Source organism: Pecten maximus, chromosome 5 (genome assembly GCF_902652985.1).
Source record: "Pecten maximus chromosome 5, xPecMax1.1, whole genome shotgun sequence".
Taxonomy (NCBI): domain Eukaryota; kingdom Metazoa; phylum Mollusca; class Bivalvia; order Pectinida; family Pectinidae; genus Pecten; species Pecten maximus.
The window spans coordinates 5,538,626-5,564,553 of NC_047019.1; the positions used below are offsets into that span (position 1 = coordinate 5,538,626).

The 25,928-nt window shown below is 35.1% G+C and overlaps 2 protein-coding genes across 5 annotated transcripts in view; one reads left to right on the forward strand and one right to left on the reverse strand.

The window, feature by feature from the left end:
• Positions 1-25,928, forward strand: part of LOC117326945 (placenta-specific gene 8 protein-like) — an 87,710-nt gene that overhangs the window by 14,117 nt on the left and 47,665 nt on the right. Inside the window, exons 2-4 of one of the 4 annotated variants that reach the window (XM_033883748.1) lie at positions 9,921-10,069; positions 12,427-12,566; positions 14,753-15,192. The exons of the other annotated variants lie outside the window; for them this stretch is intronic. Of the exons in view, the coding sequence (XP_033739639.1) occupies positions 9,928-10,069; positions 12,427-12,566; positions 14,753-14,845 (375 nt within the window). The 5' untranslated portion in view covers positions 9,921-9,927 and the 3' untranslated portion in view covers positions 14,846-15,192. Of the gene's footprint in view, positions 1-9,920; positions 10,070-12,426; positions 12,567-14,752; positions 15,193-25,928 lie in introns of those variants that run through there. 4 annotated transcript variants of the gene reach the window in all.
• Positions 1-25,928, reverse strand: part of LOC117326944 (cornifelin-like) — a 43,985-nt gene that overhangs the window by 12,523 nt on the left and 5,534 nt on the right. The gene's annotated exons all lie outside the window — the stretch shown is intronic.

Consider the following 25,928-nt stretch of genomic DNA (forward strand, 5'->3'; position numbering starts at 1 on the left):
TGCTTAGTAGTCAGGTTAACCGCTTAAGAAAAAAACAAAGCTTCAATTTTTTATTTTTTAACGCGTGGAACGAACGAAGCTGTCTATCACGTTATTTTTTTTTAAAATGTTAGCTAAGTAAAAAAACTTAACACGTTTAATTCCAAATAAACATTTAACACGTTTAATGCTAACGCGTTAAAACTAGATTTTATGCGTTAAATGTTATGTTTAACGCGTTAAATTTATGTCGCTTTTGACATGAACGGCCTTTCATACAAACTTTGCTAAGAGAACAACAAGATGGCGGATGCATAGATCTCTCTATTCGGTAAGACTGTCTTTCTATTTCCCCTTATCCTGCGACTTCCCAATTATCGATATGGTCGAGAGTACATTTGATGCATCTAAAATTCTTTTATTAACCACGGATTATTCGCAGAATTTGTGATTGTTTCAAACATTCAAAGATCATCCTCGTATACTCGAAACTGTTATTTTTTTAGGGCTTTTCACCAAAAGTGGTGAAAAGACCTATTGTTTCTGTTCTGTTTATTATTATTAGGGCTTTTCACCAAAAGTGGTGAAAAGACCTATTGTTTCTGTTCTGTTTATTATTATTATTATTATTATTATTATTATTAGGGCTTTTCACCTAAGTGGTGAAAAGACCTATTGTTTTTGTTCTGTTTCTTATTATTAGGGCTTTTCACCTAAGTGGTGAAAAGACCTATTGTTTCTGTTCTGTTTATTATTATTATTATTATTATTCTTCTTCTGCATTTTATTTTGTCACACAAATTGTGGGAAAATGGTAAAAGGTATGCCAAGTCAGTTATGCCTATTGTATATGGCATGAGTTGAAGGGGTGACAGCAACATCTTCAAGTAGGTCAAGAAACCAAGATGGCCGCCATGACGTCATATCTCATTTTGCTTAAGTGGCCATAGCTCCAAAACGGTAACAGTTAAAATAATTTCAAAGATATATTATTGTAGGACTAATCAGGGGCCAACTTTTAATAATGCATTGTTTTGAGGTCAGAGGTCAAATGAAAAAGCTCGCCTGAGGGTCAAGTTAGTCTATTTTTAGAAAATCTTCATTTTTCCTTCTTTTTCAAAAATTATTTCGAAATATGATGCAGAATGTCATTCTAATGAATTTGACGTTTTCAGTTTATCTGTGACACATACGGTTTCTGTTGTACGCCATTTTGAATTTCCCCCTATATATTTCAATAGAAAAGTGTGTACATTTCAAACTTCTTCTCAAGTTCCACCTGTGGCATTCAGCTCAATCTTAGCTGAAATAATCCTTGGAATGTCCTGGCCAAGTTATGTTATTTTTTAAGTTGGTTTGAAATTCAAGATGGCCGCCATGACGTCATGTATTGAAAAGTTTAAAATGACCATAACTCTAAAAGTATTCATTTTACAAAGGTCATGTAATAATGTTATTTGTAGATAATGACTAGCGCTAGCTTTTATTGACCAAAAGTTTTAAGGTCAGAGGTCAAATAAAAGAGTTCGCTATGGGGTTAAATAAGTTCATTTTTAGAAAATCTTCATTTTTCAATATTTTTCCAAAAACAGTTCTTAGTATGATGTAGAATGTCATTCTGATAAATTTGACCTTTTCAGTTTTTCTGTGACACATACGGTTTCCGGTATACGCCATTTTGAATTTCCACTATATATTCTATATTAAAAATAGTTTTACATTTTAAACTTCTTCTCAAGTTCCACCTGTGGTATTCAGCTCAATCTTAGCTGAAATAATCCTTGGATTGTCCTGGCCAAGTTATGTTATTTTTTAAGTTGATTTGAAATCCAAGATGGCCGCCATGACGTCATCTATTAAAAAGCTTAAAATGCCCATAATTAAAAAAGTATTCATTTTACAGGGGTCAGGTAATTATGTTATTTGTAGTTAAAGGCTGGCTCTAGCTTTTACTCACTAAAAGTTTTAGGGTCAGAGGTCAAATAAAAGCGTTCGCTATGGGGTCAAATAAGTCTATTTTTAGAAAATCTTCATTTTTTAATCTTTTTCCAAAAAAAGAAATTTAAGTATGATTCAAAATGTTATTCTGATGATTTTCATGTTTTTTGGTGTTTCGGTAACGTTTACCATTAACGCGGAACGCCATTTTGAATTAATTTGGCATCTGATATATAACGGCATCTGAGATATAACGTTAGTTGGACGAGGGGAGATAACTCGTACAAGGCTGTACGAGTTACCTCCCCTCGTCCAACATTTGTTGAAACGTTTTATTTCAGATGCCAGATTAATTCAAAACTAGAATGCGGATGACCTATCAAGTGTTTTTAAATAGTTTTTTCTTACCTTTTGAAATACCAAGCCTTTAGGTCATTTATGCTAAGAAGGTGAAAAGCCCGTCAAATTGTTAACCAACAATTTCTAGTTATTAGGGCTTTTCACCAAAAGTGGTGAAAAGACCTATTGTTTCTGTTCTGTTTATTATTATTATTATTATTATTATTATTCTTCTTCTGCATTTTATTTTGTCACACAAATTGTGGGAAAATGGTGAAAGGTATGCCAAGTCAGTTATGCCTATTGTATATGGCATGAGTTGAAGGGGTGACAGCAACATCTTCAAGTAGGTCAAGAAACCAAGATGGCCGCCATGACGTCATATCTCATTTTGCTTAAGTGGCCATAGCTCCAAAACGGTAACAGTTAAAATAATTTCAAAGATATATTATTGTAGGACTAATCAGGGGCCAACTTTTAATAATGCATTATTTTGAGGTCAGAGGTCAAATGAAAAAGCTCGCCTGAGGGTCAAGTTAGTCTATTTTTAGAAAATCTTCATTTTTCCTTCTTTTTCAAAAATTCTTTCGAAATATGATGCAGAATGTCATTCTAATGAATTTGACGTTTTCAGTTTATCTGTGACACATACGGTTTCTGTTGTACGCCATTTTGAATTTCCCCCTATATATTTCAATAGAAAAGTGTGTACATTTCAAACTTCTTCTCAAGTTCCACCTGTGGCATTCAGCTCAATCTTAGCTGAAATAATCCTTGGAATGTCCTGGCCAAGTTATGTTATTTTTTAAGTTGGTTTGAAATTCAAGATGGCCGCCATGACGTCATGTATTGAAAAGTTTAAAATGACCATAACTCTAAAAGTATTCATTTTACAAAGGTCATGTAATAATGTTATTTGTAGATAATGACTAGCGCTAGCTTTTATTGACCAAAAGTTTTAAGGTCAGAGGTCAAATAAAAGAGTTCGCTATGGGGTTAAATAAGTCTATTTTTAGAAAATCTTCATTTTTCAATATTTTTCCAAAAACAGTTCTTAGTATGATGTAGAATGTCATTCTAATAAATTTGACCTTTTCAGTTTTTCTGTGACACATACGGTTTCCGGTATACGCCATTTTGAATTTCCACTATATATTCTATATTAAAAATAGTTTTACATTTTAAACTTCTTCTCAAGTTCCACCTGTGGTATTCAGCTCAATCTTAGCTGAAATAATCCTTGGATTGTCCTGGCCAAGTTATGTTATTTTTTAAGTTGATTTGAAATCCAAGATGGCCGCCATGACGTCATCTATTAAAAAGCTTAAAATGCCCATAATTAAAAAAGTATTCATTTTACAGGGGTCAGGTAATTATGTTATTTGTAGTTAAAGGCTGGCTCTAGCTTTTACTCACTAAAAGTTTTAGGGTCAGAGGTCAAATAAAAGCGTTCGCTATGGGGTCAAATAAGTCTATTTTTAGAAAATCTTCATTTTTTAATCTTTTTCCAAAAAAAGAAATTTAAGTATGATTCAAAATGTTATTCTGATGATTTTCATGTTTTTTGGTGTTTCGGTAACGTTTACCATTAACGCGGAACGCCATTTTGAATTAATTTGGCATCTGATATATAACGGCATCTGAGATATAACGTTAGTTGGACAAGGGGAGATAACTCGTACAAGGCTGTACGAGTTACCTCCCCTCGTCCAACATTTGTTGAACGTTTTATTTCAGATGCCAGATTAATTCAAAAACTAGAATGCGGATGACCTATCAAGTGTTTTTAAATAGTTTTTTCTTACCTTTTGAAATACCAAGCCTTTAGGTCATTTATGCTAAGAAGGTGAAAAGCCCGTCAAATTGTTAACCAACAATTTCTAGTTAGGGCTTTTCACCAAAAGTGGTGAAAAGACCTATTGTTTCTGTTCTGTTTATTATTATTATTATTATTATTATTATTCTTCTTCTGCATTTTATTTTGTCACACAAATTGTGGGAAAATGGTGAAAGGTATGCCAAGTCAGTTATGCCTATTGTATATGGCATGAGTTGAAGGGGTGACAGCAACATCTTCAAGTAGGTCAAGAAACCAAGATGGCCGCCATGACGTCATATCTCATTTTGCTTAAGTGGCCATAGCTCCAAAACGGTAACAGTTAAAATAATTTCAAAGATATATTATTGTAGGACTAATCAGGGGCCAACTTTTAATAATGCATTGTTTTGAGGTCAGAGGTCAAATGAAAAAGCTCGCCTGAGGGTCAAGTTAGTCTATTTTTAGAAAATCTTCATATTTCCTTCTTTTTCAAAAATTCTTTCGAAATATGATGCAGAATGTCATTCTAATGAATTTGACGTTTTCAGTTTTTCTGTGACACATACGGTTTCTGTTGTACGCCATTTTGAATTTCCCCCTATATATTTCAATAGAAAAGTGTGTACATTTCAAACTTCTTCTCAAGTTCCACCTGTGGCATTCAGCTCAATCTTAGCTGAAATAATCCTTGGAATGTCCTGGCCAAGTTATGTTATTTTTTAAGTTGGTTTGAAATTCAAGATGGCCGCCATGACGTCATGTATTGAAAAGTTTAAAATGGCCATAACTCTAAAAGTATTCATTTTACAAAGGTTATGTAATAATGTTATTTGTAGATAATGACTAGCGCTAGCTTTTATTCACCAAAAGTTTTAAGGTCAGAGGTCAAATAAAAGAGTTCGCTATGGGGTTAAATTAGTCCATTTTTAGAAAATCTTCATTTTTCAATCTTTTTCCAAACAAAATTCTTAGTATGATGTAGAATGTCATTCTGATGAATTTGACGTTTTCAGTTTTTCTGTGACACATACGGTTTCTGTTGTACGCCATTTTGAATTTCCCCCTATATATTCTATATTAAAAATAGTTTTACATTTTAAACTTCTTCTCAAGTTCTACAAGTGGCATTCAGCTCAATCTTAGCTGAAATAATCCTTGGATTGTTCTGGCCAAGTTATGTTATTTTTTAAGTTGATTTGAAATCCAAGATGGCCGCAATGACGTCATGTATTAAAAAGCTTAAAATGCCCATAATTCGAAAAGAACTCATTTTACAGGGGTCATGTAATTATGTTATTTGTAGTTAACGCCTGGCTCTAGCTTTAACTTGCTAAAAGTTTTAGGGTCAGAGGTCAAATAAAAGTGTTCGCTATGGAGTCAAATAAGTCTATTTTTAGAAAATCTTCATTTTTTAATCTTTTTCCAAAAAAAGAAATTAAAGTATGATTCAAAATGTTATTCTGATGATTTTCATGTTTTTTGGTGTTTCGGTAACGTTTACCATTAACGCGGAACGCCATTTTGAATTAATTTGGCATCTGATATATAACGGCATCTGAGATATAACGTTAGTTGGACGAGGGGAAATAACTCGTACAAGGCTGTACGAGTTATTTCCCTTCGTCCACTCCTTTGTTGAAATGTAATATCTCAGATGCCAGATTAATCAAAACTAGAATGTGGATGACCTATCAAGTGTTCTAAAATAGTTTTTTATGTTTGGAAATACCAAGCCTTTAGGTCATTTATGCTAAATAGTGAAAAGCCCGTCAAATTGTCCATGACAATTTCTAGTTATTATTATTATTATTCTTCTTCTGCATTTTATTTTGTCACACAAGTTGTGGGAAAATGGTAAAAGGTATGCCAAGTCAGTTATGCCTATTGTATATGGCATGAGTTGAAGGGGTGACAGCAACATCTTCAAGTAGGTCAAGAAACCAAGATGGCCGCCATGACGTCATACCTCAAAAGTTTAAAATGGCCATAACTCGAAAAGTATTCAAGAAACAAGAGTCATGTTATGATATTATGTTACAGTACCTTTGGGGCTAACTTTTATAAAATTACAAGTTAAAGGTCAGAGGTCAAATAAAAAAGCTCGCCTGGGGGTCAAGTTAGTCTATTTTTAGAAAATCTTCATTTTTCAATCTTTTTCCAAAAAAATTTTTTTAGTATGATGTAGAATGTCATTATGATGAATTTGACGTTTTCAGTTTTTCTGTGACACATACGGTTTCTGTTGTACGCCATTTTGAATTTCCCCCTATATGTTCTATATTAAAAAATAGTTTTACATTTTAAACTTCTTCTCAAGTTCCACAAGTGGCATTCAGCTCAATCTTAGCTGAAATAATCCTTGGATTGTCCTGGCCAAGTTATGTTATTTTTTAAGTTGATTTGAAATCCAAGATGGCCGCCATGACGTCATGTATTAAAAAGCTTAAAATGCCCATAATCAAAAAAGTATTCATTTTACGGGGGTCATGTAATTATGTTATTTGTAGTTAATGCCTGGCTCTAGCTTTTACTCACTAAAAGTTTTAGGGTCAGCCAGGTCAAATAAAAGCGTACGCTATGGGGTCAAATAAGTCTATTTTTAGAAAATCTTCATTTTTCAATCTTTTTCCAAAAAACATTCTTAGTATGATGTAGTATGTCATTCTGATGAATTTGACGTTTTCAGTTTTTCTGTGACACATACGGTTTCTGTTATACGCCATTTTGAATTTCCCCCTATATATTCTATATTAAAAATAGTTTTACATTTTAAACTTCTTCTCAAGTTCCACAAGTGGCATTCAGCTCAATCTTAGCTGAAATAATCCTTGGATTGTCCTGGCTAAGTTATGTTATTTTTTAAGTTGATTTGAAATCCAAGATGGCCGCCATGACGTCATGTATTAAAAAGCTTAAAATGCCCATAATTAAAAAAGTATTCATTTTACAGGGGTCGGGTAATTTTGTTATTTGTAGTTAATGCCTGGCTATAGCTTTTACTCACTAAAAGTTTTAGGGTCAGCCGGGTTAAATAAAAGCGTTTGCTATGGGGTCAAATAAGTCTATTTTTAGAAAATCTTCATTTTTCAATCTTTTTCCAAAAAAAGTTCTCAGTATGATGCAGCATGTTTTTTTGATGATTTTGATGTTTTTAGTGTTTCGGTAACATTTGCCATTAATGCGGTACGAAATTTTGAATTAATCTGGCATCTGAGATATAACGTTAGATGGACGAGGGGAGATAACTCATACAATGTGCTGTACGAGTTACCTCCCCTCGTCCAACATTTGTTGAAACGTTTTATTTAATGATGGCAGATTTATTCAAAACTAGAATGTGGATGACCATCAAGTGTTCTTAAATAATTTTTTTAACCTTTGGAAATACCAAGCCTTTAGGTCATTTATGCCAAGAAGGTGAAAAGCCCGTCAAATTGTTAGCCAACAATTTGTAGTTATTATTATTATTATTATGCTACACTTTTTTTGTCCACACATTTGGGCCAAAACGGTAAAAGTTAGGACAATGGCATGTATCTTACATTATATAGCATATGTCAAAGGGGTGTAGTTATATATTGATAAGTAGGTCAAAAATCCAATATGGCCACCATGACGTCATACCTCAAAAGTTTAAAATGGCCATAACTCGAAAAGTATTCAAGAAACAAGAGTAATGTTATGATATTATGTTACAGTACCTTTGGGGCTAACTTTTATAAAAGTTACAAGTTAAAGGTCAGAGGTCAAATAAAAAAGCTCGCCTGGAGGGTCAAGTTTGTCTATTTTTAGAAAATCTTCATTTTTCAATCTTTTTCCAAAAAAAATTTCTTAGTATGATGTAGAATGTCATTCTGATGAATTTAACGTTTTCAGTTTTTCTGTGACACATACGGTTTCTGTTGTACGCCATTTTGAATTTCCCCCTATATATTTCTATATATAAAAGTGTGTTGCATTTCAAACTTCTTCTCAAGTTCCACTTGTTGCATTCAGCTCAATCTTAGCTGAAATAATCCTTGGATTGTCCTTGCCAAGTTATGTTATTTTTTAAGTTGGTTTGAAAACCAAGATGGCCGCCATGACGTCATGTATTAAAAAGCTTAAAATGCCCATAATTCGAAAAGTATTCATTTTACAGGGGTCAGGTAATTATGTTATTTGTAGATAACGCCTGGCTCTAGCTTTTACTGACTAAAAGTGTTAGGGTCAGAGGTCAAATAAAAGCGTTCGCTATGGGGTCAAATAAATCTATTTTTAAAAAATCTTTATTTTTCAATCTCTTTCTAAAAAATAATTCTTAGTATGATGTAGAATGTCATTCTGATGAATTTGACGTTTTCAGTTTTTCTGTGACACATACAGTTTCCGGTATACGTCATTTTGAATTTCCACTATATATTCTATATTAAAAATAGTTTTACATTTTAAACTTCTTCTCAAGTTCCACCAATGGCATTCAGCTCAATCTTAGCTGAAATAATCCTTGGATTGTCCTGGCCAAGTGATGTTATTTTTTAAGTTGATTTGAAATCCAAGATGGCCGCCATGACGTCTTGTATTAAAAAGCTTAAAATGCCCATAAATAAAAATGTATTCATTTTACAGGGGTCATGTAATTACGTTATTTGTAGTTAGAGGCTGGCTCTAGCTTTTACTCACTAAAAAGTTTTAGGGTCAGAGGTCAAATATAAGCGTTCGCTATGGGGTCAAATAAGTCTATTTTTAGAAAATCTTCATTTTTTAATCTTTTTCCAAAAAAAGAAATTTAAGTATGATTCAAAATGTTATTCTGATGATTTTCACGTTTTTTGGTGTTTCGGTAACGTTTACCATTAACGCGGAACGCCATTTTGAATTAATTTGGCATCTGATATATAACGGCATCTGAGATATAACGTTAGTTGGACGAGGGGAGATAACTCGTACAAGGCTATACGAGTTATTTCCCTTCGTCCACTCCTTTGTTGAAATGTAATATCTCAGATGCCAGATTAATCAAAACTAGAATGTGAATGACCTATCAAGTGTTCTAAAATAGTTTTTTTTATGTTTGGAAATACCAAGCCTTTAGGTCATTTATGCTAAATAGTGAAAAGCCCGTCAAATTGTTCCGAAACAATTTCTAGTTATTATTATTATTATTCTTCTTCTGCATTTTATTTTGTCACACAAGTTGTGGGAAAATGGTAAAAGGTATGCCAAGTCAGTTATGCCTATTGTATATGGCATGAGTTGAAGGGGTGACAGCAACATCTTCAAGTAGGTCAAGAAACCAAGATGGCCGCCATGACGTCATATCTCATTTTGCTTAAGTGGCCATAGCTCCAAAACGGTAACAGTTAAAATAATTTCAAATATATATTATTGTAGGACTAATCTGGGGCCAACTTTTAATAATGCATTGTTTTGAGGTCAGAGGTCAAATGAAAAAGCTCGCCTGAGCGTGTCGCAAAGATTTAATTATTTGTGAGCTGCCCCTGCTGGTTATATTGTAGTTTATGGCCGAAGATAGCGGCTGTTGTTGAGGATTCTAACAATACTCTCATAATATCTGATTTTGACAATGTATATTGTTTATAGTAGTACATATTTTTAATCTGTTTCTGACTTCTGCTGCAAATCTTACCTTTCCTAATATTGCTCTCGATAATCAGAGAAACAATGAACAAGTCTTCCCTCTGACTTATGGTAAGGAATGGAATGGATACGATATGTCTTTAGCCTTTAGTACCAAAGACCAAGAGCAAATGAAATGACACTCTTCTCAAAAGTTTCCACTGAATGGTAAATGAAATATATAAATCTTATTAATAATACACTTATTATGTAAGTTTCTTTTCAGGCTAAATATGACGACGGTACAGCAAACCGTGATTGTTACCACACAGCCACAACCACAAATGATCACCGAAAGAAATATTCTTGGTCCAGTCCATGGTCATCGTGATTGGTCCACTGGCCTTTGTGGTTGCTTCAGCGACTGTGGATCATGTAAGCGTTATTCATCGAACTAGATCGATACCTACTGATTCGAAACAGATGTATTACTGTAAATCACTTATATTTCGCGAGTAATTAATTTCGCGAACTCACCTAATTTGACTTATTCGCGAATACATAATTTCGCGAATTCCGATCTCATAATGACTTTAAATTCGCGAATGACGTTAGATTGTCTAACAGATCGGCGATTTTCCCATGTTTGTAGCCATTTTGTTAATGAGAGTCATGTGACAGTACAATAAAAGTCATGTGATTCAATCATGTGATATCGATGTCTGGCCATACTGAATTGTCTTTACCGTACCTTTATACATGCTAAATGGCTTACAAAGGCGGTGTCAGACATTGAACAAAACCAACGTTCATTAAGAATGCCGGGAAGATGTCGGGACTACAATAGGTTGTGAGTTAGCTTACATTGTAATTAACGTACGTGTGTATACAGTGATACCGATGAACAGTTTTCTATTGCGAATGATTTATACTCCAGGGGATTATTTGCTCTGAATGTTTGAATTAAATAAATAATTTGTTTGATTTCAACTTTGTTATGGTAAATATCTTTTCGAGAATCAAACGATGTGAAGTGCTATGTATACATGTAACCTTACATAACTTACAACAGGGTGGGTAATAAAGTACGACGTATTCCTGGTGACCATCCGGAATCCTCGGAACCGTACCTATTGTACTTAAATTAACTACATGTAAAACGTAGTCTTGAAGTTAATTACGTCCGAGTTCAACCACAATATGAGTGTTCAGTGGGTTTTTTGTGTGTGAAATTTTGGTGTTTTGTGATATAAAAACACACTCTGATATAAGTATATAATCTATCATTCTATCATTACTTTAACGGCGATGTTTGCTCACCAACTAAAGATTACGGTAGATTCAAAATGGACGCCACTTAGTATTCTTGTCATTCTTATACAAATATTCGCGAGGGATTTGAATTCGCGTTTGACTTTCCTCGCGAATTAACGCGAAAATAAATCCCACGCGAAATATGAGTGATTTACAGTATGTCTAAACATATTTGCATAATACATATTTTTGTTATATTTGGTTTAATAGAATATCAGCGGACGCAGGCATTGTTGTTTTCTTCTGTATCAACAAATGTGTATCTTAATGTCACCAAGATGTCAGATGGATAAATCATGCATATAAACCTAGTTGCATGGCATATACTTTACTCACATGGATTTAATAAAATATTAGTCGACGCAGACATTGTTCCTTCTTTACATACAACAATATATTTGATGACAATAAGATGTCAAGGGCCTGCCTGAAGTGTTGGAGTACTTATAAGGCGACTCAGGAAGCCAAACAATAGGTCGAGATTTGGTTTGGTTTGGTTTATTTTGTTTAACGTCCTATTAACAGCTAAGGTCATTTAAGGACGGCCTCCCGTGCGTGCGACATGCATGCGTGTGGTGAGTGCGTATGTGTTTTTTGGGAGGCTGCGGTATGTTCGTGTTAAGTCTCCTTGTGATAGGCCGGAACTTTTGCCGATTTATAGTGCTACCTCACTGAAGCATACTGCCGAAGACACCCAGCAGCACACCCCACCCGGTCACATTATACTGACAACGGGCGAACCAGTCGTCCCACTCCTAATATGCTGAGCGCTAAGCAAGGAGCAGCAACTACCATTTTTAAAGACTCTGGTATGTCTCGGCTAGGGGACAGGGCCCAAAGCCTTCCTCACAGGGGCGAACGCTCAACTAAAGGCCAAAAGTGAGGCATTGTCAAGGGAGACATTAGGAAGAAGAAAGTTGTTCAGAAAGAAGGGAAAAGATAAGATCCCAAATTTAGTCGCCTCTTACGATCATGCAATGGGGGCAGCAGGTACTATTCTTACGCCCTACCTGCAGGGCAAATAGGTCGAGAGGACTGTCACAATTTAGATCGCAGGTTTTCATAATTTTCATAATCAATATTGGATTTCAAAAGATTGTCAACAAAATGTGTATACTCTGAACCGAGTCACTTGATAAATATAGTCATATTCAAAGAATATTTTTAACGAAGGTTTCAAGCACGTAAGAAATTTTTTTTTGACATGTATAACGCCGATACTATGCATGTTGTCATAACTATGGTTTCTAAATATTCTCTTCCTCTAAACATTTAGACAGATGCAACATCAACAGCTATTGTTTTACTCAATAACACACGTTTAGTTCAATTGAATTTTATTTCTGTAGAATTATTTACAATGCTAAAATGCCATCCTTCCGCATATATCTTAATTATTTGAAAATACAAAAGTGTTATACAAATTGCAGGGTCATTTTCAGTATTTGGAACAATAATATGTATTTTTACCATATCAGGTTTGATGACGTTTTGTTGCATGCCGTGTATGGAGTGTAGGAACGCCTCCAGACTGGGAGAGTGCTGTTGCTTACCGTACTGCTGTGTAGGGTCTAACGTAGCAATGAGGGCGAGGCTGAGGACCCTTGGAGGAATACAAGTATGAATTTGATATGTTATATAAGTTAAACTATTGAAATCTTGTTACTAGGGGCTACGGTGGCCGAATGGTTTAAGTTTCCCCACACTTTATCACTAGCCCAGTTTCCTGGTACTGACCTTCGGCTGGTGTTTTTTTCCCGGGTACTCCGGTTTTCCTCCATCTCCAAAACTTATCACAAACTCAACAATCACCTTAAATCACCCTGGTTGTTAATAGGGCTTTAAACAAAATAAACCAAATTGTGATTTCGAGATTTTAATACTCATTATCCTGTGACGATGGCGAAAAGGGTCACTTCATCAACACTTTATACTATTTTATTACATTCTTGTAGAAATCACTCATATATACTAGTAATGGAGCGCGATACTTTGCTTGACCACAACAACCGAAAAATGAGCTAGCCATTTCTAAACGCTATCTGTTTAAGCATGAACGCCGAGAAGATGGCGACAATCTTGAACACTTTGAATTGGCTACAATTTATTAGAGAACAAAAGGTCTTCCTCAAACAATCCATAGGTCAAACACAATATAAATAACCATTAGGAAACTGAACGGTAGTTTAAGGTAATAAATATTTCTATTCAAGATTTACGATGGAAATTTTTGCTACTTTGATATCTTCAATCAGTGACATACAGGAGAGGCATATGAACACCTTGTACATTAAATTAAACTGTTTTTAAAACATTGTTTAAAAGACTTTATGTGACCAATTCATTCAAAACTGGTTTTCTACTACTCCGATTTTAATGAAACTTGGTATTCATGATCAGTATAACATGTAGTTGTGCATCCTACATTTTTTTTCCGAAAAACCAATTTTCAAAATTGCCGCCGACTTCTCATTGTTTGAGACATGTCCGGAAAACTCCTCCTAAAGTACTACTCCGATTTTAACAAAACTTGGTATACATGATCATTATAACATGTAATTGTGCATTCCAATTTTTCTTTTTGAAAAAAAAAACAAACATTTTTTCAAAATGGCCGCCGGCTTCTCATTGGTTGAGGCGTGTCCTGACAATCCTAAAGTACTACTCCGATTTTAACGAAACTTGGTATACGTGATCAGTATAACACGTAGTTTAAAAAATGGGAAATAAATAGTTGCACTCCTGGGTCAGGCAAGGGACTTTGTATTGCTGTTGCAATACTATCCATCCTTGTTACTCTGTAAATCATGTACAATGTTTTGTCATATTGACCTCTTGTTACACACTTTGTGTGTCCTGAGTGAATAAAAAAGTCTTGAAATCTTGCTTAAGATTAACTCAAACGGCGGGCGTTGCATTGATGCGTGAACACTAATCCTTCCTAACTGCAGAATGATGCTATATGTACATGTATGGTAGTATTAACAAAACTGGTGAAACGATATTCTACGATTGATAAATGCCTCATAGTTTTCTTATACTTTAACTTATCTCTGAAGGCAAAGGTTAGGGGTCTATCAACATATTCCATGACCCGTCATTTCATGTGTAGTACCAGCGGACTTTATGATTTAAAACATTGAAGAATACCTTCTGTAGGTTATCTGATGAAGCGGGCTAGCTGGCAAAATGTTTTCCGAAAAACATAACAAACACAAAAAAAACCCACAAACAAACAACCAAAAAAAAAACAACAAACAAACAAAGAACAAAAAAAAAAAACACAAGAAAAAAAAAAAAAAAAACCGATAATTGATAATTGTTGAAACCAAGTTAACGTTTTGTGTTTCCCTGGTGTATAACCAGGTGCCGACTTTGCTGGTTAATGATACATGAATAGTACATTTACATTTGCGTGGAAATATCACGTAGAAGACACTGTTAATTTTTTGAGGCAATACATGTCTCAACTGTATGAGCTAAACACACTACGAGCGTGTTCCCTCATAGTGAATTTGTACCTAGTTACGTAGCGTTTAGTTCGCGGGCAATGTACTAGAGCGGACTAACTGCAGATTTGTTTTATTATAAAAACATTATTTTGGCTTCTTCGGGCAATCTACCGAAGCGGGCATTACACAGAAAATTAAGATGCATGTCTCTGATGTGGGCTGAAAAGTGTCTTTTACAGGTTCAGAACAGTATGGAATTGTCACAGCTGTATCAACTATCAAAGTTGTTGCATACTGTAATTACAGAGACAATAAAGTTTTTATTTTATACCATATTTTGTATTCGTTACAGGGAAGTATCTGTAACGATATCTGTGTTCTCGCCTGCTGCCAGATGTGCGCTGTCTGTCAGATGTCACGTGAGCTGGACTATATGGGCTTGTAGACAACCAATCCAGCTTGGCATGAGACCAACTAGACTTAACTGGGAATTATATTGGTTATTCCAAAAAGACACAATGATTGGTTGATGAGGTTTTCCGGACATGCAGATATAGTGTGAAATTATATTGGTGATTGGTTGATGGGCATTGACTGTTTGACCAGATATAGAACATTGCCCATTGTAAAGAAATATGATGATTATTTTTTCTAAAAGACGTAGATTTTCTTATTCCTAATAGTATCACCACAATTTATTATCATATCTTAATTTTATTTAGTTACCCTTATATCTTAATCACATCAAAGACATTCCAAATGTGTTGAAACAATAAATTGAATGTTGATGAATTTATCTGAAATTGTTTTCATTTAACTCACAAATACAATCATGGTGTTGATATCTATTTTATCTCATTCTGCAGCATTTTATTTGAAACTCCTAATCTCTCATAGTAGTTAGTAAACTCGACATCAAAGACCTTAAACTAATTGATTTAAAAAAAAAACAATAGATAATGTAACGATCTCGAATACTTATGCAATAATATATAAGTTGCATATCTTGTTCAGTGTCCTTTTTCCATATTTATGAGTAATTCAAAGAATTTACAGTTTAAAAAATTAATTTGTCATTTTACTTATGTGTAATGTTTCAGAAAAATCCTTGTGTCAGTTTTGTATCAGATGCTGATTGGTCTCCATCCGATCACATGGTATTTCATTTGCTTTCTACCACTGTGATAAAACATCGTATTGAAAGCTCGTGCGAGTATTCTGTGACGTTGCGTAATTTCTGCCAATCAGATTCGTTATACATATTCCACCAATTACCGTGAGAGTGCATTACGATGTTTTATCAAAGATGCGGTATTTAAGACATTGTGGTGAATATTTTGGAATAAGATGCAGTTTATAGATAATTAGAATCAGTTTTATTTGTTAAACATTTTATTTCACGACTACGCGGCAATGAACAGTCATCTCTAAAAAAAACAACGATACTTATTTATGTTGACAAACAATAGATCTGTGCATTATCGACAGTTAAAGGATTTTCACAAACATATGATTAATTAGTCAACTAATTCTAAAAGTACAACGTACCTATCAAGCTATGCATGTAACAGTATATATGGTTATGCCGATCGGCAGTTTTCCCCAAAAGCGGATATTAGTGTCCTCCTCTAATATCCGAAACGCTACTAGCATAATCCGGAATGAAATTACCACCTACAGTCAAAGGGCAATAATCCTGTTAGTTTAGATGTCATGCGATCATACCTTTAACATTATGAACTGTGCTCTGGTTATGATACCGAAATGTAATAAAACATGTATGCCACTTATCGATGATTTATGGAGCGAAGATAACCAATGTTGACCGAGGCCGGAATGTTGCCTTGTGTTTAGCTTTCCTTCAACACTGAGCACAATACATGGAACATGAAGTACCACTTTCAATGACTTCAGTAAAGCACGACATCGAGGAGAACCGATAACTTATACTTCACGGGGACGATATTTCAATTCGAAGACCAACGGGGAGGCAGTATCAAAGGAGACTAGGGAAGATGTCAGAGATCTGCGATTGTTGTCCTCTTATGATTTAATGGGAACAAAAACAATAAAAACAGAAAGCCGTGCATGCCGGGTAATGTATTAAAACAGGATTTCAGATATCAAATGTGTGACATCACTAACTGATAGCTGGTTTTGTTTTCATTTTGTTTAAGTGTTATTTCGATACATTTTTTCTTCTCCTGGTGATAAAAATTATTTACGCAATTTCCGTAACAGGCTAACTTCATGTTTATGCATGCCAGACCCAACAAAAGCATTATTCGTATGCAATTTTAACTAAACTTGCGCTAAAATATCGTTTAAATGAACAACGTTCCCTCGTCTTATCCCCGGTATAGTGATTAAGGTTTCAATAAAACTCTCACCAGTAACAGTAGAGTGGGGATGCGTAATTTCGCACACTTTCGGTATGTATCTAAATACAGTTTCATCAAATTGATTTCAAATTGAGAAAAAATACCTCACATTGTTAGGTGTACAAATGCTTCGTAACGTTCAAGTGTGTAATCTGATATACACACACGTATCACTGAGTAGTATATGTATGTAGGTTTTGGCTCTACAAAAATGAGGTGCAGCACCTCCATGTGTCAACCCAAATGAGGTGCAAAAACAAGATGGCGGCCATGTGTCAACCCAAAATGAGGTGCAGAAAACAAGATGGCGGACACGTATAAAGCGGCATGAGGTGCGGAATGGGCGGGGCTTACATATGAGGTGTTAAATCAAGATGGCCACCATATGTGTCAAAGTAACTGAGGCGAAGGAAAAAATGGCGGCACGTGTGACCAGATGAGCTTTGAAAGTCCGATATATGTGTGAATATTTGTTTTGCCGGACGGGTCGATTGTTTGCGAACTTTCGTGTTTTAGTAACCAACACACCCGAAGGGTGTGATGCGTTAGCACTCGCATAAGGTCGACTTGTATTCTTTGCTGAGATATGTATCTCCTTAATCATATAACCGAAAAGCGAAATAAAGACAAACTTTTCAGGAAATATAATAAAGGAGGAGTTTGTTTAAACTCCAAAAGTTTTAAAATGAAAATGCAGGAACTAATTTTCTCGAATCACTCTGTTAATTTCCTCCATTTTCTGGGTCAAATTAAACCACTGTTCTCTTGACAGTGTAATCGTTGTCGGGTGGTTACCAGATTTCCGTATCGTGACCTTGGTATTATATCCTCCCTCGTGAACTATCAGTTCAACAGGATCGCCTATGGCAAATGTAAAGGGTTCGAGGTCATTTTGTTGCCATTCTGCCAGAATAAGATCGACATCTTCTTGTAGAGAAAATAGCATATCCCAGCGATCTCTTGTCAAACTAATTCCTGTTTTGCTTGGGTACATGAAATAATTCATGTACCACTCTCTTATATCCACTCTCAAACTTCTTTGCCAATATACGACACTTACATATGTCCGTTCACCAATACAAGCTGAATAACAAACTCGATCTCCCATATGTTCACGTACATCATCATCGTCATTCGGTCTTCTACGAGCCATGTTGAAATTACAAAGTCTAATTTGTAATAGAGCAGACCAGAGCTAACGATAGTCTTTTAAGTGTAGCATAGATAGATTTTTAGAGTTAGTTTTTATTGTAATTTATATTTTGCCTTTTATGATAAAATGAACACTACATGTATGTATAGTTTGAGGTGTGAAGATTTATCCTCTGACCATTACTGTCCATCATTGGAGTTACTGTCCAGGTATGTTTGTTTACGTGGTCGATACAGGTGTGAATATTTATATACTGTGCCTTACTGACCGGTATAGGTGTGAATATTTATAAAGCTGGTCCATGCAGGTGTGAATATTTATTCACAATGTCTTACTAGGAAAATTTCAACAAGAATCGACAACTTGCACGTGTGACTTGTTTCTAAATGTATCAAAATCACATGGAATAAAATGTTAACATCCAGTTTCATGTATACGATGTAAATTGGGAACGATATTAATAACAAAACAATTTGGGAAATATTCATTTCTCCCTAAATTGTCGAGTAGAATGGATCATTCGCTGGTTTACAACCGTATCTACTATCTCCGGGAACTCGGAAGTACCAGGGTACGATATAGAAAAACGATGATTCGAAGCTTAAATATCGGTCAGGTTGCGGCGATCGGGAAAATTGTTCAATTCATGTTAGATGGTGTTCTTAGCATGTTACGACGAGATTTAGAAATTTTCAGAAGACATATCAATGTACTGAGACAAATAATTTCCCCAACAATATCTTTAACGCGTAAAAGAAATAGTATTTTGAGGCATCACGATTTACTGCCTAGAATATTAAGAGAATATTATCTCAATCAAACAATAATACTTGAACTACGTAACGCAGATGAATGAAAAAAAAAAAAAAAACGTAATAAAGATTTGTAGACTAATTTCCACTTAATATTCATCCAATCCTCGGTAGTATAGTGGTCAGTATCCCTGCCTGTCACGTGGGAGACCGGGGTTCGATTCCCCGTCGTGGAGAATTCATTTTTTCAAAATTTTATTTTATTTTGGATCTATAAAACGATGGTAGTATAAGTACGTAACGTCGATGGAAGAAAAAAGATATTCATATAAAGTTTGTTTGCTCTTCCAGACATACCTAAATATGTACAATAAGAAACAGAGTTAACTAAATATGCATTGCTTGTTTTGATGACGTACGTCGCAGACGTGTACAAACAGGTTCAGTAGGTATTATAAAATTGAACGAGGAGAGATCACAACATACGCTAGTTAGCGCGAAACGTTCAAATGTCTTGTAATCAGTTTTTTGCTTTATTGGATTTATGCTACGCCCGTGAGATTCATAAAAACATTTCAGAGAAGAAAGTAGACTCTGTTTTAGAACAATTTGGAAAAGTAAATGACACAGAAGTTATAAAAGCATTTAATTGCGAAATCAAATTAACATCTACTCCGATCAATGAACAATTTTTAGAAAATATCCAAAGCGAAGAATGGCGAGTAATTCATTTAAAAACGGAACCTGCATGGAAACAGCGTGTGTATCGAATGATACAAACAATGATAAAACTAGAACGAGTTTTCAACGACAAATAACTTCCTATTTGGAAAAAATTGAAAAGTTACAAAATGATATCATGGTTTTATTGGATACGAGAAAAACTTTTCGTGAAATGAATACTGAATTAAAACGACTAAAAATCGATAATGACATGTAGTTCACTAGCGTTGTGTTACAAGACTATACTTGTCCAGACGTGTTTAGATAACATGAAGGATTCTAAAATACACGTCCATACATGTACGTGTTATAGCTATATAAGCCTTTCCGGATATACCGACGGCACAGTCTAACCATGTCTAATACCAGAGAAACTATGTATCAGAAGAAGGGCAAGGGACTAGAAAAGAAGAATTACTCGAATACTAATGAAGCTCTGTTCGAGATTGAACTCGGAAATTCTCGATGGGTTCGTGTAGTATCCTGGAACGATACTTTACGCGTGGATATACGTGAATGGAACACAGTCAAACCCAGCAAGATTGGAGTGAGTTTAACTTTATCAAGATGGTTGAACTTTTGTGACAATATCGATGAAATAGACAAATCTCTGAAAGAAAACAACGATCTGAAGTGTCATCTTGGCGGCAATGTTTTTGCAACCGTTTCTAATGGTTACAAATGTGTTAACATCCGACACTTCTTCAAACCGGAATCACAAGAATTGACGGCTACACGCAAAGGAATCGCACTACGTGTAAGTGAATGGAACCAACTAAGGGAGTGCGTTTCTAATATAAACTACGTCATACCCGACATCAATACGTTCATCCCGTGTCACATGCAACCCGACCATAGCAATGTGGAAGGAGCCATGAGGTGTTCCGAGTGTAATCCTAACAGTTACAGAGACTTTACCAACGACTGTGCTAATACACGAAGCCACGAGATGTTCCGAGTGTAAACCCAAACAGACTTTCTCACGTGGAGCTGAGAGGTGTCCCGATACCAACAATTATTGAGACTTTTAATGACTTATGTAAAATCTCATTTGAGATAACATCATTATGTATTATGTATTTTTAAACCTTTGATAATTTGTCTATACGCAATGCATATATAGTAATAAAAAATCAATAAGATTATTTTTTTTTCTCATAGTTGTATTTTATTACCTCCGTCAATGGATCAATGCAGGTCGGAGGACTATCCACACATTGTCCGTACATGACTTCATTTACTAAAATGGTTTATGGTTCTATCTATACTACTTAAGAGGGATTCAAACACCCGCCATTGTTTCAAAGATAAATGAATACCTTTAATTGTGGCATGGTTATCAATGAATCGCCTCAAGTCGATTCGAACATCTCCGTCAATGCGGCACACTGTTGCCAGGATATTATCAGTCAGATCATACACTTCGATTAAATCACACAAACTCTGTGTGAGGTTCAGCACCTGAGTATCTTCAATTTTGATTGGGTCCGTTGTGTTTAATTCTGTTCTCAATGGTTGATTAGTCGAGGATATTATCAAGGATGACAAGGTCATACCAAGCATCACAACAACACCAATAAATTTTACGAATTTATAACGTACATCCATCCGCTCTCTGAATGAATAACTTTCATTATCGACTTCATCTTCGGGAGACATCATACATCTACTCACTCTGACTGACCTCCTGCGATTAACACGAAGAATGACAACACAACTATATAAGCCCGTTGTACGTCTCATGCTCAAAATGTAAAGTTCTAAAATGATTATATACAAATCCTTTAACAATCAATTCATTAGAGGGTGTCACTTTGAAATAATCATACACTTCAGTCAATGTATGATTTCTACAAATCCAATATGCAAAAAATAAACAGTAAAGCCCACAAGTATTGCTTCCTATAGCTTGTATACGAGCTTTGCTACAACTATACATGTAACTATTTTCAATCAATATAGAGCGAAAATATTGGTGATATTCTTCTGGTTGGTTTCCCAAAGAATCAAAGAAATATGCTATTCTATCATCGGAGAAATAAAAAAGCAGCCAATGTGTGCCGCGTGAATTCGATTCGTCACTGTTGACAATATACAAACCGGGTTTACTTATATGTTTCTTAGAGAATGTATCGGCAGGCATTACACCTCCTAAATACCGACGTATGATGTCGTCTTCTGTTAGAGCAGTGTACAGTTGAACGTTATTCATTTTTATTTTATTTCTACGTTTCTAGAGGCGTCAACTCTCATTAAACACGGAAAATGGGCGTAGCAAACGAGAGTGACTGCCTCCTCTAATGGCCTGTCAAATCTGAGTTGAAGACGAGTGTGTCCCCGTTTTAATAAAGGTAAATTTGATTCTTCATCGAATACAGAATTGACGTTAAACATATAAAGACAATATCCGTTAGGGTAATCAGAACGTGATATAGTCATAATTTGAGCCGGGTGCGCCTTATTTGCAACGAGGGTCATGTAGGCCGAGATGAAATTACCGCTGGTATAATTTGGTTCTAAAGGATTAGTTGGTATAGATTTTCCGTCGACATAAAACGCTGCGAAGTTACAATTAAAATGTTGAAAATTGAACGGATTTTTCTGATACGAACCACTGAAAGCTGTAGAAGAAATCAGTCCAATAACCAGGCGTTCGGGAATATCACCCTGGAACACATCGTCTACATTTAAACTGTACTGACCTGCCGGTATTCCGAAACATTTGATATCGGAACGTTTAAAGGGGTAAATGGCCGGACTCTTCACAATAGCCTCGCTATGACCTAACATCACCCCCGGGTTAATTTTTACATAGCACACCTTTAAAACAACATCGTCTATATGGATGCGATAACGACTGTTTTCATCTGTTGTCATTAAACAAAAATTTTCTTTGCTAGGCCAAAATTTGAAATTAATTTGAAGCCCATTCATCATGAATCTTTCTTGTTGACATATATCCATATAAATGGGTCCCTCCAAGTCTACAAATTTCCCTTCGGATGTGAATAAACTTCTCATATATAGAGCGCTATTAGCCCCGATTGGATCGGATATATCCATGTAACCAGCTGAATCCTGAAAAAATAACTGGGTGCCTAAAGTTAAATCACTCACATCTTTTTCTCGATACAATAATGCATCCAAATAAGCCTTGTAGGGGTAATTTGTAGAAACAGTTGATGTAACAGTTTGCTGTTGAATATTAACATCAACCTGACTCCATAAACTCTGTAAAGTTAAATTAACAAAAGCAACTTTATCCATACTACCTACAGCAGAGCCGTCTTCGTTTACAATTTTTACCCTAGTGTACAATCTGGTTCTTTTTAAATCTACATATGAAGTAGACGTACCGGGAATATTGAATTCCACTGCACTACGATTAGTGATGTTTCCTATAGGTCTCACATCAATCCACTCGGTTTGCTCCACACCAGCTTCGGTTGGAAAATTATGAAAAATTTCTAGGCGCCGACTAACGGCAGGTTGAGAATCAGCGGAGTAAAATGCCATCTCGAATCGTCAACGATTAATTGTAAAATGAGATAAATATATGTATCATCTACATTTATAATCTAGTCGTTAGTTTTCTATCGCGTTATCTAAAACATGTTGAGACTTGTAAACAGACAGGTTCACCCCAGACTACTAAGTAATCATGTAAAACAAACAGCAAGTTGTAAACAATTATGTATACATGTATACTTGTCTAGAGATAAGCGAAAGGTTTTTTCGACTTATTAGTTTTGCTTCTTACTTTGGTCTTTTTCTTTACTGATTTTGCAATTTTCTTATCAATACTTTTTGATTTTCCCCTTTTTTGATGAAGCTTAACAAGTACTTTGCGTTTAGACTGTACTGTATCATTTTTCTTAGCTTTTGTTTTCTTAATTGACTTGGTTGTTTTATATCTTTTCGAATGAAATGACACTACTGGTTCACCCTCCCTTTTACGTCGTTTCAATTCAGATTTAGCCCTCTCAACCGCCTGTTCAGTAGGTGTTACCATTTGGATTTTGTTGGTGATTCCTCCACTTCCAACTTGTCCAATGACATACGATTTTTGACTTGGATTTAAGTGGCGTTTCGATGAAGATAAAAAATGATGTTTCCATGCTTCTAGATCTGGGACAAATGGAATCCAGGACATTTTCTCAGATGAACCGTACACAACAGAGGTTCTTTAAGAAGTGAGAGATTTTGTTTTGTAACATAGTTCATATAGATTCGAATCCTCCGCACATGAGAATGGTTCACGGGAATATAGTAAGGTAGCACGATATTACTTATTTTACTTCCAACTATATGCATTCTTCTTAAGATAGGCAGCGTTTCGGTACCCACAATACTCATTTCACACAAATCACACAATAAATCAAACGAACGTATATTAATCATATCAAGAGCGCTACAACTCACTTCTAAAAGTGCACATTCCCACTTCCCCAAAAGATGTAAAGGTCTTGATAGTTCAATGGTAAAATCTAAAGCAGAGTTATTTGGATGATAATGCAATCCATCATTAGAAGATAAAAAGATATAATGTTGTTCAGACATCATTTCAATCACAAAACGGATATTACACTTTTTCTAGTTGACTCTCTGGTATCCATGTGTTGAATGATTTTGGCCAGCCCGCCCATTTTACAAATATCTCCTTACGTTTGTTTTTTACTCTTTGCTTTAATACCTTCTCAATTTTATATGTTGTATCGTCATCCACGCGGGCTCTGTGAAGTTCATTTTGATAAAATGTACCCGTTATCATTTCATTGTTGAAATCTTTAATTCTATAAAGAGGCAATCGCTCCTTCATATGTCTAGTAACAATCATAAATAGTTCCGTTGTCCATCTTTCATCGTATTCTCGTGAAAATATATTTCTTAGGTGACTAATTCTGACTATATCACCAATTTTAAACTTGTACGGAACGTGATTTCGCTTTCCGTGGTTTACTGGAGTTTTTAGTTTTGAATTTATTCCATAATGAAGTTTCCATAAACGAACGCTGTCTGAGCTGGTAATGTTAGCAGGTGCTTTTTTAATGCTTCTATGATATGTTTGATTGTAACTACTGGTTACAGACTTCAAATCGTCTATCCACCGATGGGATTGTCGAGAAGTCATAATTCGTTTCAATTTCATTTTTATCGTTTTAATCGATCTCTCAGCCATCGCACATTTAACAGAATTAAGAGAATGGAAAAAATCTATATGCTTTTGTTTAAATAACCGTTTAACATGCCAATTAACAAATTCTCCCCCTCGGTCACTATGCACTTTTTCAGGTTTACGCCCTTGGCTTAATATAGCTTTGAGAGATTTAAACATTTCAAGACCAGTTTTGGTTTTCAATTTCGCCGTCCAGATAAATTTAGAAAATGTATCGACTATTAATAAAAAATAAGGAATACCATCATTCCACTTGCGTAGAGAATACATATTAGCTACGTCCATTTCCCACTGATAATCTGGATACGGTGTTACGATTTTCCTTCTGGTAAACTTTCTACGGATCTGTTGATGTACAGAGATAGCCTCTTGTTTTTGTAGCCATTTTGATATTTTCGCCTTACTCAGTACAAATTTACCTTCCCTGCGCACTTCACGATACAACTTATCTAAACCAGCGAACGATGCCGGATGTTTAGAATCAAAATATATACTCTTCAGATACCGTTCGTAAGGCAGAGCCATATTTATTATATTTCTACCCACTGTTTTCGTGACTTTGCTGATTTCTCCGGAGGTATACCAATCGGTGGTCTTCTCTTCACAGTGTTATTAACGGGTGTTCCTTTGCCTTCTTGAAGAAATAATCTACGAGAGGGATTCGATATTAAACTCAGCGGTACATTTGTTTTTGAAAGTGATGAATAAAACTCGTCTGCACCATTAGGTTTGAATGTTTTATATTCTTTGACGGCATCTTTTAAAAGATCAATGATATTTGTTTTCGGGATTACTGCGCCATCAATAATTAGTTCACCTGTTTTATTCCATGAGATAGAGTCAACCTGTCGTATATGATGTATAAGTGATTTCACCTTACTTTTACACGCTTTCGGAACTGAGATAAGAATGTTCTCATCAGATAAATCTGTTGACCGCTCATTCAATTCTGTACTGTTCTTTTTCATTTGATATTGATCAAAAGGTACTAAAATCATTTTACGCACCGCGTTCATTCTATTCGGTTTAAAATTTCACCCCGCAATTTGATTAATAGGTTGTATAAAACTTTAAAATTGTTTTTTAAAATTCTGATTTTCTTTTTATACGTAACTGAGCTATCTCCGAGCCTATGTAAAAAAGTTTTGTGTTTCACTATTGATACTTTAACGATTTTAGAAATAGGTATTGTACCAAGTAGTAGATTATGAATGATCTCCGTAATAGCTTTGACTTGTATTGAATTAGCACTGTAGATCAGACCGATACCCTGAAGTTTCGACGTAGACTCATCTAATAATAATTTAAAGAAGTGCTTTGCCTTACTTACATTCCGGCTCATT